Here is a 19,635-nt window from a genome sequence, read left to right as displayed (position 1 = left end):
CAGCTCTTGTTACAGGAGAGGGAACAGATCTAATCAGTAGCTACACAGAATTAACCTTTCAGTGTCTGAAAGCATGGCTTCTACAAAAGGCATTGTAGAAAAATGCATTGCGTGGAGAAAACGGACCACTCTTGGTAGGTATGTGCAGCCTTTGGGCTGTACATCACCATAATGACTCTCAATTTTGGGTCTGGAGGTCAGTGTGGATTACAGGGTGAGCAGAAAGCCTCTATGAGCAGGCTGCCTTGCAACCTCCACAGTTACTGATTGTGTCCTGGGGAGAGTTTATTGACAGTTCGGTTAGGGGCAGGAGCAGGGCACTGCTTTGGCTGAGTGAGGTAGGGAGTGTGAATCTGCAGACCCTCACGGGACTTGGTAACGGACAGGGGAACGTGGTCTGAGAGGACTGTTGTAATTAGGACAGGTAGAAGCTTTGCTCTGGCTGAGGCTGCTTTAATAAATCCATCATAAATTAACAGGTTTTCAGAGGCTGGCACAGAATTTGGCATCCTGTCCCTCCAGGCTGGCTGCCTGCATGGTCCTTGTGACTAGCACATGTGAACTGCGGTTAAATGTGTCTCACTTTGCAGTTTTAGCTCAGAACTGTCTCACTGCCGAATCTCCCCCTTGCCCAGAGATGGCCTTGCATTGTCTTTGGCAGTGCAAGCCCATCACATTCCCCTCCATGGGAAAAGGCTGTAGTGTTGCTGCCATGGCTTGCTGTGCTGCTCTGTGGGCTCAGCCCCTAACAAGCATTTACACTGTCTTAACCTGTCTTTCATTCGGGATGGTAGCAGCAAAGAGCGGTCACGTATCTGCTTTCTAGTGCCAGGCACTGCCTAAAGAGCACTTCTGAAGGTGTTTTCTTAAAAGACAAATCCCCTCTGTGATTAAATGTGCATATGTTACTGGCTGTAATAAACAACATGCTGAAATAGATCTGTCTGCAAAAGCTAACTGAGGTGGAATATTTGCCTGGGGCAAGGCAGGCTTTCTTTTTCTTTGGGTTTTTTTCACTTTTCTTCCTTTCTCTTCAAGCCTTGCTGCCTCCTAGATGGAAGGAGTCCATCAGTGTCACTTGGTCAGGATGCTCTCCTTGGAAGTCAGGGCCCATGCAAGATGTGTGGTCCTTGCCTGCTGCGCTTATACCACAGTGTGAAATCAGAGGCCCAGCCGGGGTCAGGAGGGTTTGGGGTCCTTGCTCAGAGTGAGAGCATGGGGAGTTGGTGACGGGTGGTCAACCCTTCTGGCAGTCAGGTAGCTTGTCTGGAAAGCTGGAGCGAAGGGGTGCTGTGGTCTTTGGTGAATTTAGCTGGAATCAGAGAGGTGCCACTATGGAAGAAAGTGGCTGGCAGGGAGGGGATGAATGGGGAGCAGTGAAGGGAGCCAGGCAATGGGACAAAGAGGAGTAGGAGAGGAGCTGGGGATCTCACCAGCTTGGCCACAGGGAGAGGGGCTAGGGGAGCTGGCTTTGCTCTCTGCTGGTGAGCAGATCCCAGCCAGGAGCAGAAAGGTGTCCTGTGCCCTGGAATATCAGACCCCTGGGTTCTGACAGGCATCTGGGAGCAAATCTTGCAGCGGGAACTGTGGGCATCACCCTGTTGTATCACTGCATCTGCCTGCTCCCCTGCGGTCACCTCACTTGGTGGCTGGCACAGAGGGACTATCGTGTCCCAGTCTGACATCCCTTGGTGTTTCCAGCCAAAGGGTGGAAAGCCAGAGCAGCAGTGCCACAGCAGGAGTCATCAGCATGCTTAGCAGAGCCCAGCCAGCATCCTTCCCTGCTCAGGGCTCTGCTCCGTTACCCCCTGGCAGCCCCTCAGTAGCTGAGGCTGAAGCACATCCTGCAGAGTTATTTTTTCCAGACTGAAGATTCTCCCTAGGAGGTGTCAGCCCAGATGGAATTAATTTTTTTAAATTTTTTTTCATTATTTTTTTGAAATCCAGGAATCAGCTTGTGCCTATTAAGCTGTTGCTTTGAGCAAAGCAACAACACAAACAAAAATTGGGCTAATCCTCTGTTAGTAAATTGTTATATTCTGCCAAGTTCTTTAAAAAACCCAAACCAACAACAAAAAAACAGAAACCCCTCCAAAAACCTAAACACAACCCAGAACCAAAACACCACACCAAACCCAGCCACCCACATATCTTATTTGCAGCTTCATTTTACTTTCTAAAATGCAGCAAGAGCTGAGGTTTCCTGAGCATGGCTTTGCCCTCTGTGGGAAGGGAGGGAGGGTTCAGCTCGGACACTTGGTTATCAGTCTCTGTGCTTCCTTGTTTGCCTTCTCCCCTGTGTAAACGCCAGGAGCGAGGCAGTTGGAGGTGGTCACACGTCCCATATTTGTATTCACAAACACGGTGCTTTAACATTTATTCTCCTGGGCTTTAATGTACTTTGCTTGGTTCTGTCTACGTGTGGTTTGCCTGCTGCAGTTGTAATATTCAGCAGACACTGTAGGTAGAGGAAGGTCAGAAGCATGAACTTTCCATATGACCTTGACAGATTCAATCAGCCAGTGAAAGTTGTGGAATTGGATTATGGGATTTGCAATGAAAAAGTGGTTTAAGGGACAAGAGAAACTACACTTGGCATGTTCCAAAGCTGGGCTGGTATAATCGCAGTTGGGGACAGAATGGAGAGAGGTGAAACATGGCAGACATGCTGGAAGTTTTATTTTGGCTGGGTTTTTTTGTGGGGTTTTGTGGGGTTTTTAAACATGGCACTTGTGCAGTATTGTTCCAGAGACTGGCACCTCTTTCTGTCATTTATTACAGAAGAACAATCAACGATGTGCTCGTGTTTGTATCGTCCAGGTAGCATTGATTTCTTTACTTACAAACAGTCCCGCACTGAAACGCTCACCCACAGGAATATTAACATTGCAGGATGTCTCCTGCTTTGCCTCCCACTCTAAATACCTGCCCTGACCCCAGGGCTGAGCCTGCTCCTGAAGCTGCTCCCTTCACCGGGCGCTAACTGCCTGCCTTGGTAATCCCTATCGATCGGCTGCTTGAGCAGGTCTGGCCAGGGATGTCTGCAAGAGCCCGTTCTGCTTGCAGAGAGCCTGTCTTTGATACTGTATTGAAGAAACCCGTTTGATTGTGCTTTTAACGGTCCTGAACCTGGGAGAGTAATGCAGTAATACTTGGAAGACATTAAAAATGATCAGTTCAGAGCTCTATATTGATGATACTTCTGTTTTAACCTAATTTCAAATACGTGGTGGTAACAGAGCGATGTGGTTCACGGAATGAGGCCTAATCAAAACGTATCGGCGGGGACAAGAGAAAAGAGCCCGATGAAGTCTGTATTCCTCTCTTTTGTGGAGTGAGATTGTTGTTCATTGCAAGTAGTAATCTCTCAGATAAACATGTTTTTCTGCGCCGTGGCTCTAGAGCTCATAACAAATACACTCTGACAGCGCTGTACTCTTTTTAATATCTGTTTCTTGGACTTGGTAAACACTGTCCATCGCTTGGAGCAAGCAAAAGTGCTCCACAAACCAACGACGCTAAAATCAATACATGTTTTTCATTGAGCATAACAGGGCCTGAATGAAGAGAGCTTGGCAGGAGAACGGAGCTGGAAAGAGTTGTCAAGATGTAAAAATATAATGAAGGAGCTACAGGGCTTTTCCCCAACAAAATAACTGCTCTGAGTTTGTAAGAACCTTCAAGTATAACAAACAGCTTGGAATGAAAATCCTGCATGAAAGCAGGAGGACAGCCACGACCTCTTTGTGCTGTCCTGGGGAAATTCAGCAGAACATTGCTGTATTCAGCAGTGTGCAAAAGTAAAACTTCACTCACAGCAGCTCTCAGCTTCCCTAATTGCCAGGTGAATGAGGATTTGGGGGTTTAGGCTGATGCCTGTGGCTGCTTAGAGTCTATTGGAATACAGTAGTTTCATGTCCCTGCAGTTTCTAATTAAAATTAAAGGGGGAAAAAACTGGTGAGGTGATGGTACTTGTTTGAATACTTGCACTCTGTGCTAACGAGCCATCCTTCCTGTATGGAGCTGGATTTGCCTGCTGATTTCAGTGGTTTGAAGTTCTTGGCAATAGCTTTGAGTAACTGTCACTGGTTAAGGTGATACCAGAAAGGGAGACGGGGATGTAGAAACGCTGCTGTCTGTCTCGGCTTTGTTTTTCTCTCCTGCTCTGGTTTGAGCTGTGTAACAAAAACAAGCTTGACAAACGTTTTGAGGCTGCAGGCTTTGTAATAGAGTCCTATATAAGCATGTCTGAATCCCAGCCGAGAGCATCTGATCTTGAGAAACCCCCTGTCCAAGTGCTTTGCTGCTTTATGCGCGCTGTTTGAAAGGACCAGCATCTGCAGTCCGATCTGTCCATGCTGGGCACAGGTTTGTTCCCAGCCTTTTGCATCTGACGTCTGCCTCTTACCCTGGTGTGAGGGAAGCAGTGCTACATACTCAGTATGCTGCTTCTGTTTTTCTATTGGTGAAACTGTTCGGCAGTTAAACGGTTTGTCACACGTGTGGCAGGGAGTCACGTCCCCTGCTTGGACAAAATGCCACTGTTCCTCACAGAATGCCTACTGATGGAGACCTGTGGAGTTGTACGATAGGTAGCTGACCCTGTCAGCTTGGCGACGGGCCACAGGGGGTGTGCATCTGGTTACAAGGGGCAGCTTGCTTTCCAGTCCTATGATGGAGGAGAGGGCTTTAACACCTTTATTCCTCAGAGCTAGGGGCACAGGGTCTTCAGCCCTTGCTTGCGTCTGTGATGGAGGTTGGCTTTCATGGACAAAGGCAGGAGTGACAGTGAGATGGAGGTGTTTCAGGTCTCTAGCTGTTTCAGCAGTCCCCTCAGCTGGCTGTTGGTTGCTTTTGTGGACTTGAATACATCTGCAGAAATGATGCTTATGTTTTTCTTCCTCCTGTCCTTCCTTCCATCTCCCTGCAAAGCAGAAATACACCAGCAGAGCAGTCACGTGGGTGGGACGGGCAGGCTGAAGAGCAGCTCCAGTGTCCTAGAGCCTGGCATTTTTGTCTCTGTCGCTCATTCCTTCTGCATTTTTCTGAGTTACTGGACAGAAAGAGCCTCACGGGACTGAAGTGGCGGCGTTTGCCCAACTTGCCTTTTTAAGGCTGCAGAACTTAGACTCGATGATGCTTATAGGTCCCTTCCAGTTAAGGATAGTGTATGACATGTAATTGTTTTAAGCCCAAACCCCTCCTGGCTGGCTGCATAGGAGGCTGTAGGAAGAGAACTGGGCGGACTGGGACTGCGCAGGACCCAGCAGCCTTGCGTCAGTGAGCTGAACGCAGCCGGTCTGCGCGGTTCGCGCGGAGGCCCTTCCCGCTGCCCTGCGCTCGCACGCACCACTGAGCTGGGCTTTGAGCTCTCGGCTCAAAAGGACCCAAAACTCTTGTCAGAGCTGCCGGATGTCACCTGCTATCATTTGAAATCACGCAAAACATCAGGGTTCACTCATTTCAGTCAGAATCAAGTCTAGGCTTGCTCGGAAAGGGCTTGACCTGACGTTCATTGAAGCCATGAAATTCAGTCGCTGTTTCGGCGCTGAGCTGGGGCCGCCTTGGGAGCGCCGGGAGCGCCGGCAGCCCTGGGAGCTTCTGACAGATATTCAGGTTTTTCCACTGAAGCTGTGTGGACAGGCAGGTCTGACTCTTGTCCTCTGTTCCTGACAAAAGACATGTCCCTCTTTGCTTGAGCAGCCCCAGGTCGGAGCTGACACGCTGCTGGTGCAGCTCGGAGCATCATTCTGAGCAGCATAAAATCGGGAAGAGGTTTCTCAAGCAACTGCAAGGGAGCTGAGATGCTCCAAAACAACACCTGGGGTGTTTTTAGCAGTCTTCTTCTCATGTGTCTGTGCAGACTCAGTGGATCTTTGGACCCAGAGGTGGGACGTTCAAAGAAATTAGGCAGAGCTCCTCCTACAGATGTTGCAGAACTGTGATTTGTGCTTTTTGTGGGCTGTTTGAATGCAGTTTCCAGCAAATTAAGTATTCATGAACCATACTCTTTCCTAGCCAGAGCACACATTTCACAAGGTCTGTATCATCCCTACCTGGAAGCTACCAGATTAACTGTAACTCTATAGCATTTTTATCCACATACATTGAAATTGAAAGCCTGCATTGCTTCCCTTCCAGGCTGATTGCCATCTGGTAGTGCTGACTAGAAGATACACTTTGCTTTTGCGTTTCAGCTATGATCTGCTCACAGCAGGATCTGCAGCAGCAGCCTTTGGGTTCTCTGTAAATGGGTGTTACACCTGCAGTTGAAAAATGTCAGCAAATAGCTGTGCTGTAGGGCTTTTATCACCATTACAAGTAACTTCAAGCTACTGGCTGCTTTGTACCCAGTGCTGTGTACATGTGCTTGATGGCAAACAGGGCTGCTGGCCTGGGGCTGCAGAGCACCAACTCTCCAGCATCCCTGTGGGTGGCCAGAGAGGAGCAGAGCAAGCAGAACTAGGAAGCCTGTGAGGTGGGTTATTTCAGGGAGATATGGAAGTTGGAGTGCGGGCATTAGATTGGGAGCCTTCAACGTGGCACAAATCAGTTTGCAAACAAGACAGGGAACAAAGCTCAGGAGAAACCTCTGTGTGATAGCCTGAAACTTCTTGGAAATCCGAGTTCAGGAGCAGCTGGGAAGGATGTGCTTGGCAAGGCTGTTCAGTCTTGTTTTATTCTGAGGACTTGAATGGTGGAATAGAGTGAGTATGCTTGTTAAATCTGTAAGGTTTTCTGAGCTGGGAGGAGCTACAGGCACTTTAGAGAACCAGGTGTGGAGTTAGAGATAATCTTGACAGGTTGGAAAAGTAACCTGTATGAAAGGGGTGCGAGTTCAATGAAAGCAGTATGAAATACTGCATCCGAGGGGATCAGCTGCATGAGGCAGGCTGCAGCATAGATGGGTAGCCAGAAGTTCTGGAAAAGGCTTGTTGAGAGTCAGTCAAAACTGTTACAGTGGTAGAAGGAAAGAAAATGTCCTGCAGGAATGTATAAGCAGCATCAGCATCTGCAGGACATGGAAGACACTGTTCCTCCCTGCACAGCAGTGGTACGGGGTTAGCTGGAGCCCAGAGCCCCGTGCGTGCACACACGTCACAGGGGTGAGGGCTGACTGGGGGAGGCAGCCTAATGAAAGGCTTGGAGACTGTGCCCATGAAGTTAAAAGAGCATCGTTTGCATAGTCTGGAGCAGGGAAGGTTTCAGGAAGGGGGATCTATGTGACCACAGCCTTTAAGCATGGGCGCTTCCTCAGCAAGGCAGCGAACAGTTCCTGTTCTGACCCTCTGGGGTGAGGCAAGTTTTGGGCTTAGGTTACAGGAGGAGCAAAACTGCAGCTGGGAATGAGGAAGGGCTTTACCAGTGTGGGGGGAGTGATGTCTTGGAGGCCCTTGTCTGGGAAATGCACAAGTAATAGATACTGAGAAGATAGCTGGAGTTAGTGAGTGTAGGTCTAGGGGTGGTGTCTCACTTCACTAGGTCCTTCTAGACCTGCTTTTTAGGATCCTTGTAGGTGGGCTAACAGCTCTCCATGAGAATGCATTCAGGGAGTGCTTTGTACATAATTACACTTTAAAACCTCTCTGGAGAAGTGAGCTGCTCCACCACTGCGAGGAGAAAAGCATTGCTGTTAAGCAGAAGCTATCTGATGTGCAGTGCCAGGGTCAGCCTTCCAGAGAGGTTGTGCTTTTTGCTGACTTGGTTGGCAGCACAACTTTTAACGTGTCATTAGCCTGTAGGAAGGAATTGCAGATAAGGCAGAGGTAGGCTTTGAACTGCAGCAAGTGACAGCTTGGCTGGTGAACACCTAGCCCCGAGACTCCCTAGTGATCAGGCTGACTGGCCTGCTCCAGCCTCCTTTGTTTTCCGGTTGAAAACTTGCTATTTCCATGCTATTTAATGTTTTTGGCAAGCAGGAGGTGTTTGCCTCAGCAGGGAGATGGACAGCCATCTCTGTCCCTCCAGCACAGCGCTCTACCTGTGCCGAAAGGGGAATGTGGTGCAGCCCTGGGGACCGCAGGGTGAGCTGGGCAGTGCAGCCAGCATGCAGGCTGCTCAGCTCTGGGGCAGACTGCTTAGGAACAAACCGCACTGAGCACGAAACACTTGAGTTGGGGCAGTGGGCAGACGGTGTTCCTGACACACTTGTCAGTTGCTTTCGTGGGAGGGCAGTTTAAAAGCTGCAAATCCCTGGAGGGGTGATGGGCTTGGGATTTAGCAGGTGATACCAAGTCCTCCTCCCAGTGTCCCCCTTTTCTGTAGAGAGCAGATAGCAGTAGTAGACTCGGAGCAGCGTGTGCTGCTCAATACACGTTCTCACCTGTGCTGAACAGCCACAGGGATGAAGCCCAGAGCTTCCCACAGCTTGGTCTCTGCCTGCCCTCCAGATGCAGATGCAGACACCACAGGGGCTGAGCTTCTACTGCCTACGTGAAAGCCAGGCAAGGCTCTGGCAGGAGCGAGGATGCCCGTGCAGGAGAAGGACTCTGTGTGCATGTGCTGAGTGGGATGGAAAGCGGAGAGTTTCGTGCCTCAGCACGGGAGCGGCAGGCAATGAGTAAGCAGGGCCAGCACATCTCTGAATGTGCCTCCCTGCTGGGTTCCTCTTGGGGGGGTGAAAATCTGCTGTTTCATGCAGGGAAAAGTTATGTAGACAAGCTGTGTTTTGGTGCCTAGTTTTGTGCAAAACATGGAAATCCTTTCCTGCCTGGTCTCTTCTCATTCTTTTTGCTGTCAGTCATTGCACATGTCATCAGTGTCTGTGGAAAAGACAGCACAGTCAGGGCACAAGCCTACTGCAGCCTCCAGTGTGTGAAAAGCAACACTAGCTCACAGATTTTTCACATGAGAGCTGCTGGTGATTGACAGGACATACAGTGCAGTCATTAAAACCAGAATGGTGTCTGCTCTGTAACCCCCTACTGCCATCCAAGATAAAGGGACCGTAACAAACTGCATTACTGGTACAAACGCGAGCGAGCCTTGGGTTTGTGCTGGGAGCCTTGTTTCTGCAGCACAGCTCAGCTTGCTTCAGCAGCCAGAGGGAGGAGGATTTCTGCAACGTGTTTAGAGTAAGTTTATCCAGCCTGGTGCAGCACGCTCTTATTTGCATCCCTCCAAGCTAGGATACAGGTGACAAGGTGCAGCCCAGCAGACTCCATCCAGCCAGGTCCAATGTAGGTTTTTCCACTGGATTTAAGTGTGCTGCACTGGAAACAGCTGGCTTTTGCACTACAAGCTGCTGTCACACTACCTAGTGTCAGATGCCAGCCATTTACAGTATGCGCCATCACAGCATGACTTAAGTTGGCGACACAGTGTCAATCACATGCCAGCAGCGTACTGTAAGGGTGGGGGAGTGTGTGGGAAGAAAGGGGGAGAAGATACTCTTACAAAATCTTTTAATGATTTATTTTTAATATCCGTTTTTCAAGCCTTGGGAAGTGCAGTCCATATGCTTTTCCCTCCTGGCTGTAGTTGGCAAAGCAGCTGACAAACACGGTCCTTCGGGCTCCTTCCATTTTGTGAGGAGCCAGAAAATACAGCTGTATTTAGCGTGTTTCCAGGGCCAGCAGCAGAGGCTGCTGCCGGGGGGTGATTCCCTGGCTGCAGCCTCATGTGCCACCCAGGGCAGGGTGGGAATGTCCCTTCCCTGGAGTCAATACTCCTGAGGAATTAACAGAACCAGCAACAAACTCCTCCAGTTCCAGTGGGGTGGCTGCGCTGGTCCCAGCAGGCTCAGCACCGCTCGTGGACCCAGCCGGTCCCTGAGCACCATGCCCCTTCCCAGCACACAGCAAGCGACTCTGGGTGCTAGGATGGTGCTTTTTGGTGCAGCAATCACCCTGGAATGGTCCCTGGGCAGGATGCTGGGACAGTCCTGTGCCATGTGCTGAGTATTTGATGTGCTGGAGCCACGGTGAGTTACTGCAGCAGAACTGTGGCCTTTCAGCATAAAGGTGCCCATGTGAAAGGTCGGGCTCTGCTCACTTTCTCATTGCAATCCTGGGCTACCCAGCTATAAAGCGGAGTTGTCCTTAGTTGTCCCCAGCCCAGTATCCGCACATGCAGCAGATCTGCTACCAGTTTCCTGTTGTTTTCCCTGCTGGGTTGCAGCTGGTACTGAGATCAGAATAATGGCAGTTCCTCCGTCCTTCTGGCAGCTTTTGTAGAGCTGAAATTGCTCTTGAAGAGTGTATGTGTTGCTGGGAGGTACTGAGAACAGTGGGTGTCATGATGGGCATGCAGAGGGGATCATCCCTACTAGTGCTGGGGTGCAGAGGATGCTAGAGGTGCCCGTTGCTTTAGAGAGAGACATCCTGAAAGTTGTTTCATAGCTGGGTTTCTAAACTGGGAATGTTTTGTCACTGTGACATCAACAGTTCCTAAAATCCATGTTGGATGAAGGACCTGCTGTGGCTTCTCACCTGTTCTGGTGAAACATAGTGGTTGAGGATGTTAAGGATCAAAATGCTGGCAAGGAGGAGCTGGGCTGAAGGTGTGGTTTTGAGTGCAGTGGTGATTCATTCCATCTTCCTCGAGCTCTAGAAGGTCTGACAGCCGTGTTGCACTGCACAGGCTTTGCTCTGCCACAGCATCTCTACAGCCCTTAGTTCCCTGCAAATACATATCCTCACTGAAACTGGTAGCACTCAGTGAGCACTGGTTTCTGCTCACAGCTCTGTCTGCAGGATCAGGGCCTCATGCTGTATGTTGTTGGGGGGTGGGAGTTTGTTGGTAATAAATTGTTCCATTTGTAGAACCTTCTGTTGAAATGAAACTGTTTTGATGAAGAAGTAGAACAGAGCTCCACACCAGGCTGGGCTGGCTGGTATCAGTGGCATAGAACATTTCAGTTGGAGTAGCAAGGTCCTTCTCAGGTTGAAGAAGACCCTATAAGTATTGTTTCCAACAAATGGTAGCACTCTCCTAGTTCTTCTCCATTCCTGCGGTGTAGAAACGTCTATGCAGTTCATTCCAAATTTGGTAGAAATGACTGTTTTCCCAACCCAAACCACTTGGCCAAGTATCAACCAGAAGGAATTTCTTAGCCTTCAAAGGCTGGAGCTTAGGATGGAGCAGCTCCCTGACCACTGACAACCAGCAGCTCTGCAGGGTCTGCTCCTGGTCCACAGTAACCTGAGCAGCACCAAGAAGTTGTGGAGATAACTGTGAAGGTGTGGAGTTGTGCTGCCTGGCCTGAGTGCTGGGCTTTTGTTGGGTCCCTGGTGATGGGAAGGGCACCTGTCCTGCGCAGGTGAAAGATGCTGTGAGAAGGATGCCCCAAAGCTACCTAGTGCTGATGAGTCTTCCAGTTCAACATAGTTATTTACTGTATAGTAGTGCTGGGTCAGCTGAGCACCAGCTCTGCTGCCCCTGATGCTGCTAACAGGAACAGGTACATGAGTCACCCAATGTGCCCTTCTCTGAAAGGAGATTTAATTATCCTGAGGCTGAGAACTGGGTGTCCAGCACTTGACAAGAGAGCCTGGGAGAGGCTGGGTAACAGAAGGTCCTGCTCCTCTGCTGGCTGCAGCATCCATTATTAACTATCTGGCCTTATCTTAACAGGATCTTGATAGCTCCAAAGAATTTTCCTCATAAAACCCATCACTTCTGTGTAAAAGTTATTTATTAAACTTTGTTCTTAAGTTGCATAAACTATTTCTTGTATTCTGTGTGCCTCCATTTCTGAAGGAGAGAGTGCCCAGAGAAGGGGGAGGGGAACCATACCTAGTTTTTAAGAATTATTTCATCTTAATGACAAAATGTGTTACCTTTTTCTGTGTTCAGTGGAGTGTTGGTATTTGTTTTCCTACATCCTTTAAAAGCAATGGTCTTAGTTGACTTGAGGTGATGTGTAACATCAGTGATCCTTTGCTTCTTGGGAGCCACTGGCTTCTCCAGTACTGGGAGGGGGGAAATAGTTATAGAATCACAGAATGCTTTGGCTTGGAAGGGACCTCAGAGATCATCTAGTTTAACCCCCCTACTGTGGGCAGGGACACCTTCACCAGCCCAGGTTGCCCAAAGCCCCATCCAACCTGGCCTTGAACCCTGCCTGGGATCCAGGGGCATCCACAGCCTCTCTGAGCAACCTGTGCCAGGGTTTCAGCACCCTCATAGTAAAGAATTTCTACCTGACACTTAATCTAACCCTGCCCTCTTCCAGCTTGAGGCCATTCCCTTTATCCTATCACTGCACTCCCTGGTGAACAGCCCCTCTCCCACTTTCCTATAGATCCCTTTAAGCATTGGTAGGCTGTAATTGGGTCTCCCTAGAGCTTTCTCTTCTCCAGGGCTAGTCAGGGATGGAACATACTGTGGCTTTTGACAAACGAAAGGGGAAATTGCTTCAGTTCTTCCTCCTGTGACATCTCAGTCCGTGCATTGAAGATCAGAGGTGCTGCTCAGAACTCTGCACCTTTTACCCTGTGCAGGGGGGAAGTGGTGGAGACAGTTTTGTTTCTTGCTGTCTGGTTGTCAGGGCCTGTTAAGTGGTCTGGTGTTGGGAAGGAGGGGAAAAACAATCCACACAAGAAAATGGGGAATTTTTGTTGTTGCTGTTGGAACTGCTGCCACTGAAAACGTCAGTATTTGTGTTAGGTGTGTTCTTGTGGGTGGGTTTTTTTACAACAATCCCTTTAACATCAGGAAACCTGGCTTTTGAGTGCAGCTTGGTAGCGTCTGGTTAGTGTTGCTGCAGGAGAAGCCCTGTTGCTCGACTCTTCACCTGAGTATTGTGCTGTTGTAGAAAAATCACAAAGGAGGCACAGCAGCCACCAAACTGCCTCTGCTGAGCTGGCTGTGCTGTTACAGTAACCCAGACAAGCCTTAATGAAATCCCTCTGGCTGCCCTGTGCCTCACGCTCACTGAAGTGCTCTGTCATTATGTCTTTTAGGGCCGATGCACCCGAGAGAACTGCAAATATCTCCACCCTCCCCCGCACTTAAAAACACAACTTGAAATCAATGGACGCAACAACCTGATCCAGCAGAAGACCGCCGCAGCCATGTTCGCGCAGCAGATGCAGTTCATGCTCCCGGGCGCGCAGCTACAGCCGATTGTAAGTGACAGCTCTGGACTGGGCTCACACCACTCCCCCTGCTTTCCTGCCCTGTGCTTCAGCCTGGGCAGTTGCTGGTGCTGCACAGAGTTTGGCAGCATCTTCCCAGAGGGACATCCGATGCTATCTCTGCACCTTCTTGCAGCCCTGTGTTGGGCAGCTGTTCCCCACTGGAGTGGGGATGCTGGAGTTCTTCCACATTGTGGGAAGAGGTGTGGCTGTTCCCTCAGACCAGCTGTGCTCTACTGGTGGGCTAAAATTGGGGAAAATTACTCCTATTCAGGCCTTAATACTTCATGTTTGGGAGTGAGAGCTGATTCACTGCACTTGTCCCAGCAGACAGTTGTGCTAATGTCATGGCCCTGTCACTTGCTTTTCACTTCACAGTAATCCTGTCTTACATTAGTAGCAGGAAAGACTTGCTTCTCTTCAGGGAGGGAGGGAGGGAGGCCCGTGGGAGATGGGTGTTTGCAGAGCAGGGAGTTCAGAGAAGCCTCCCCTGTCAGTCTCTGCTTTTGCCTGTTGGTTAAACCAGGTTTTCAGGCTGGAGAACCCTGTTACACCAGGGGGAGAATGGCTTGTGTCTGCTGGCTGGTGTATCTGGGAGGAGGTGACATTTGTCAGCTGAGTTTGAGTCTGTCACTGTGTGTTTTAAGAAATGTCAGAGGTCTTGAACCAGCCCTTCAGCGCTGACATAAATAAGCTGCACATTTTTAACTGAGAGCTTAATTTGGAGTTCTCCATTTAAAGTTGGGGGTGAATATCTTTCCTGGGGCAATGTGCACGTGATGTGCTGTTGTTGGGGGAGGTTCCTTGTGCTGTGCCACACCAGAGGTCTGGCTGGGTCCCTAGGACAGCTCTTCTAGCCTGAAGGCGTGCAAGTCTGTGAACCAGCCTGTGCTTGGTCTTCTGGTGTCCCAGCTACGGCGCCTGGCTGCTCTGCCCAAATGGTGCTTCAGACTCAGCATCTGTCACCCCAGTTTTGTAAACCAGACACACATGAGCTTTTGTCTCACAAGAGACTGGTGAAGGGTTCTTCCTTCTTAGAGGCTGTTGTACTGCTTGGTGTAAGAGCTTGTGATGGAGCTGTGTTTCAGCAGGGCAAGTTGGCCAGCGTATCTCCATGATGGTGCTCTGCCACCTTGCCCTGGGGCATTATCCCAATCTGGCATGTTCCTCCTTCCCTTGTGAAGGCTTTTCCATGGCCACCCTTGCTCTAGTCATCCTGTGTTAACAGCTTTATCTTCACCCTGCCATGTAAGCTAGGAAAATGCTGTTTGTTCTTTCCATTTTGAAGATGGAAATGTGAGGCAGAAGAAGTCTTTAGTTGCTCTGTACCTTAAGCTTTAATCTGCTGTAGTCTTCACACCTCTTCTTGTGGAATTCGAAAGTACGTGCACATCAGAAGGAAACCCTGAATTCCCCCAACACAGTACCACTGGTTTCCTCCTGCTGTACCAAAAGCAAACCTTTCCTGTTTGGGGTTTTCCTCTGTGGGGAATTCACAGTGGACACTCTTTGGCTGGCTATTCAAAACATCTTTGGGATTTCCTCTTTGGAAAGTTCCCATCTTTCCATTTTGCAACCTTGCAGGTCCAGTTCACTCCTGCAATTTCGCTCCTGCCTTTTAAATTGCCTCTGAGACTGAATCTGTCGGTTTGTCTGGTTAGTGCTCTCATTTCAGAGGTAACCTTATCTGATGGGAAAGGTCCCTGGTTTCTAAATTGTGCCATGAGGGAAGCATGGGCAAAGAAGAAAAATAAAAATCTGTTCTGCAGTGACTGCTCCCTTCCTGCTTTCCCACACTCTGCTCTGAGTAAACGAGCTCTTGGTCTAATTCCTGCTGCCTGACTTGCTCCGCACCAATTTCAGGACAAACAAGAGATTGCTCTTTCACCTGCCTTTGATTTCCTGAAGATGCTGCCGGTGGAAGCAGGCTCTGAGAATGTTTTTTCTCTCTAAATGAGAAGGGTGGGGCCTCCTTCTGGCTACACATGAAATTCTTCAAAGCAGAAAGTATTATATCAGATGCAGCAGCAGAACAAATCCCATGTGATCAGAAAGCTGATCAACGGGATGCCTGCTTAATTGGGATGCTTGCCAGAGACAAGATTTGGAGCAGTGTGTTCAATAGCTCCAAACAATAGCTGAATGCCTCGACGTTTTTAAAGTGCATTTTCACCAGGAAAGCTTCTGTGTGGGGGAAAAAAACCCAAAACAACCCACCCTACCCACCAAAAAAAAATCAACTGAAAGCAAACAACTACAAAAAAGGAACACCAAACCAGCACTTGACTTGGCAGCTTTTCACTACGCTTCCTGAAATGGCACTGCCTGTCTGTCTGTGAGCTTGCATCTAAATATTCCCCACCAGACCTTGCACCCCCACCAATCTTCCCACTGAACCAACAGCCAGGACCCCGATGATGGCTGTTTAATGAAGATGCTGCTGGGAGAAGAGCTGTGTCCCAGGTGGGCTGCCTGCTGCACGCCGCTCACGGAAGCCTCCTAGGTGTGAATTCGTGGTTGGTGGTGTGAGCCTGGCTCTCAGAAGGCTCTGCTTGCTCTCTGATGCTGCTGCTACCCGCTTGTGTGGAGCTGAGAGTCACAGGAATGTGTGGTGCCCGAGATGCAGTTTTAAACAGACTGCTTCATACAGCACTTTAAACGAGTCAGGCAAGGACACAGAGCAGGGTACTTGCTCAGCATGGTGCGCTTGTCTGGGAGAGACCTTGGAGAGACCAAGAGTCTAGGAGAACACTGGCTTTTGAAAGTCCAGATTCACCTTGACTGCCTGCTTTGGTTGAGCTGTGCTGGAAGCTCCCTGGGCTGGATTTGCCTCTCTCTCTGTTAGACTGTGTAAAAGTCATGTTGAAGGTAGGTAGTCTGGCATCACTATGGAGAGCAATTTTGGTCAAAGGTGTGTCTGGCTTCCCAGATATGGTCACACTTTGAGCGCTGCGTGTGCCCAAACGGGACCACCCAAAAAGTGCTGCACCCTGGCCCTCTTTCCTACCCTCTCCATTCTGCTTTATCCCTTTGCAGCAGCGTGGGACAGACTTCTGGGGCTGGCCTGGCCATGCTTCAGCACAGGCTCTGAAACTGGACTGGTGGAGCAGGGCAGTGGGTTGTGTGGTGCTGCCCTGCTGCTGGCACAGACGGTTGCGTAGACTAGGGCAGGGCTGGTGACACCCTTCCCTCCACTCCTGCCCTGCTGCTGTCCTGGGAAGCTGTTTTCCCTCTGTTTTCAAGCTCCTCCTCTTTTCTTCCTGTCAAGGTCGCTGTAGCCAGGACTCTCTTGACAGCTCTGAGTCACCCTTGCCCGTAAAGACAATCCAGACTTTAGCCCAGCCCCACATCCCCTCCTGGGGCTGTGCAATCCCACTGCTGCCCCTTGATGTTGGGGTTCAAGCACAGGGTGAGCAGCTCTTTGCCAGTGCTGAGTGGAATAAGTGCTGGGGCAGATGCCAGGCAGGTGCTTTGGGTGTGCATTTGTTCCATGCAGCAAAACCTGACGTGTCGCAGCCGCACTGGGAACGAATACACACATGTACCTGGTGTGCCAGGAAGTGGGTGTCTGTCAAGAGATGGTGCTGTGAGGAGGCATTCACACCTGACTTTATGCTACAGCAGCCCACAGAGGAGAGCTTCTTTGAGCTAGCAGTGTGTCTTTGTGGTCTGACTGGGGAACTGAGCATCTCTGGTGGCAGGTAGCTGAATGCTGTGGCTGGTTGGACTCACGCCAGTGTCCTCAGCCCTCTTGTAAGGGGGCTGGTGTTACAGCCAGCTTTGTGCAGTTGCACTGGAGGGAAACACAGGTTTTTGCCTTTTCTGAACAGCATCAATTATGTTTTCAATATCAGGGTCTTTAGCCTTGTCAGTACGAGATCTGTATCTTCTACATTTCTATCACCAGACTGTAATAAAAGCAGCCGCTGCATTTTGTGTGCTTCCCATGTGTAGCTGCTTAGCAGCGACCTGTCCCTCCTCCTCCTGGCCATCAACACCTCTGTATTTACACCGGGTCTCTCATTTTCAGGTTTTCCCTTTTTAGGGTCTGAGGTAACTCAGAATCAACACTTCATGGCTGAGGCAGCGCTTGTGTTCGACAAAACACCAGCCGCTCCTCTGCCTTCCTCTTCACACCCGCTCTGTGTTTCTTCTCTAGCTTTAGCACAGTTTCTGCTAGGCAAATTGAATGCAACTTCTAGTTTGTTAACAAAATCAGCTGTTGCAGGTTCTGTCACTACCGGCGGTGACAAACACCCCTCCCTGGGTCGGTCCCGTCTCTCTGCTCACACCTTCAACCCGGCAGCTCCTGTGCTCGAGAGCTGTCAAGCTGTTGAAGTCCTTGGCAGACCTCTTCCTGAGCTGTGGTCTCAGAACAGCTTTCAGTTTATTTTTTGACATTTTTTTTTTAATTTTTACAAAAAATTTTATAGGTTTAGTGACTGTCTCCTGAGCTGCTCCCAGTCTGAACCCCTCTGCTGCTCTGCTGTAACCTGTTGCCCTCTGCTCAGGAGTTACTGGTAGTGTCTGCATATGCTTAATGAAAAATGGTTTGCAAGGAATCCAGCCCCTGCACTTTGTGAATTTGAAGAGTGTATAAGGGGAGCAGCAGGGGTAAGTGGTGAGGTGTTTAATCCCTCTGTTTTGCCCTAGAGCACACCAGCAGCTACGTGGAGACGTTTTTGTTTGGTGTACAGTCATACTGATCTTGTCAGGTCTGCTGGCTGCGTGCGCTCACAAGCGATGGATGGGAGGCATGTGGAGGAGAGCACTGCTGCTTGAGGGAAAAATTACAGTTGGGTTCTGGCTGCAAGCAAGAAACTTGCTCAGATTCCCTCAGGACAGGCCTGGCACAGGGGACCTGCACAGACGTAAAGAGAGGAGAGATTTGGCTGGCAGCATCTTTATTACTAGTACTGATGCATGAGCCAGCCTGGATTTCCCAATCCAAGACAGGCAGTCGGGGTTGGCAATGAGCACAGCCCATCTTTTCCCCTCATCAGCCACAATAAATACAGAGCTCCCTGATGCCAGCTTACAAAGGAGCAGTTTTCAGTGTGCTTAGTGCTCTTCAGACTACAGCCCTAGTGCTTCTAGGTTTAATGTGTTGAGTGAGGTCTGCTCCTTCTCTGGCTGTGCCTGTGTGGCTGCCAAGTGTCAGTCCCCTGCCTGCAGGCAGGGTGTGGAGCAGGGCTGTCACTTTCAATCCACGGTGCTGGGCACAAGGTTCAGGTGAAAAAGCGGTTGTGAAGCCTTGGGAACACGGTAGCAGATGCCAGGGCAGGGAAATGGGTGAACAAGCAGTAGCAGTGGTAAAATCCATCCTTTCATGCACCTCTCTGTGGGTCTCCAGGATCGTGAGTAGATTGTACTCCTCAGTTGGATGGATGTCTTCCTGCTGCTGGCTTTGGCTGGGGTTCAGATCTCTAAGTCCTTGCTGATGGCTCCCAGCGAGGAGAAGGGCGGTTTCTGAGGACTGGCCTTGGAGCTGGGTGCTGTCTCAGGGAGTAGGGCCTGGGAGTCCTACTCAAAGCAGGACTTTGCAAACTATCCCAGTTTGTCGTGGCTTTGGTGAAGAGGCTGGTGTGTCATCTCCTTGTGAATGTTTCACACCCCACGGGTTTGTGCTGGATTCACTCCATGTGAGGCATTGCAGGCCTCCAGCCTTCCTCCCTGCTGCACCAATGCCCTGGCATCCTCTGCTTGAGCAGTGGGAGGAACATCTTTCCTCTGCCTTGGAAACAGCTAGGTCCTTGGGCTGGCTCCTGGGTGTGTTTGATCCCAGGCCAGGGAATCCTGCCCTAAAGGATGTCCTGGAATTTTGGAGCAATGTCTGTGCCACACCTGCTCTGTCAGGGTACCCAGGATTCCTGCTGTATTAGGTGCTGGTAAAGCATAGGGCAGACTTGCTTATGCTTTTGTGCAGGCTGCACAGGCTGCAAGTTCTGGGCTACTACAGGTACTTAAAGCAGGTGCTGACAACATTTCAGGCCCTGGCATAATCCTGTGCAGACTGGCCAAGCTGGAGAAGCTCCTTGAAACAGCATTTACAGTGCGAATGGTGACAGAAGTTCAGCAGATGCCTCTGTAATTACTGGTGTTTGCACAAAAGAAAACAGTCTAATGGATGCTGCCTTCTCACTAAAGTGTTCAGGGATTCACAGTGTTTGAAGATCCTTAAAGAGCTTTTCTAGCAGCAAATGGTGTAAAAAGAGAGAAGGCAATTATTTAATAGAGGGTTATGGATTGGAGGCTCTCTGGGTTTAATGTTTCAAATCTCCCATCAGCTTTAGCCCAGCTTGACTCAGGCTCAAAAGAAGAAAAATGGGAAAACTGTCCCAGAGAGAGGGTGCTTTGATTCTGTGACACTTCAAGCACCCAGCACCACTGATTTGGGAGCTCATGTCTCCTCACTGAGGAACAGAAAGCACTATCTATGCTGGCAGCAACCTGTCATACCCTTTCCCATCAGCTGAGGAGCTGCTTGCTGTCACTCTGACCTTAGGAAGGAGGCATCATTAAGCTAAAGCTAGGTTGGGACAGCTTGGCTGGTGT

General features: G+C 49.8%; 1 protein-coding gene across 1 annotated transcript in view; it reads left to right on the top strand.

Annotated features, from left to right (window-relative positions):
* The window catches only part of MBNL3 (muscleblind like splicing regulator 3), a gene marked incomplete at its 5' end in the record, with an annotated part of 52,094 nt that overhangs the window by 12,662 nt on the left and 19,797 nt on the right, over positions 1 to 19,635 (top strand). Inside the window, one exon of the mRNA XM_084269261.1 lies at positions 12,907 to 13,071. Within this exon, the coding sequence (XP_084125387.1) occupies positions 12,907 to 13,071 (165 nt within the window). The remainder of the gene's footprint in view (positions 1 to 12,906; positions 13,072 to 19,635) is intronic.

The sequence above is a fragment of the Gallinula chloropus genome, assembly GCF_964237585.1.
Source record: "Gallinula chloropus genome assembly, chromosome: 11".
Lineage (NCBI taxonomy): Eukaryota > Metazoa > Chordata > Aves > Gruiformes > Rallidae > Gallinula > Gallinula chloropus.
Note: the sequence above shows the minus strand (reverse complement) of the source record. Positions and strands in the feature narration are given on the sequence as shown.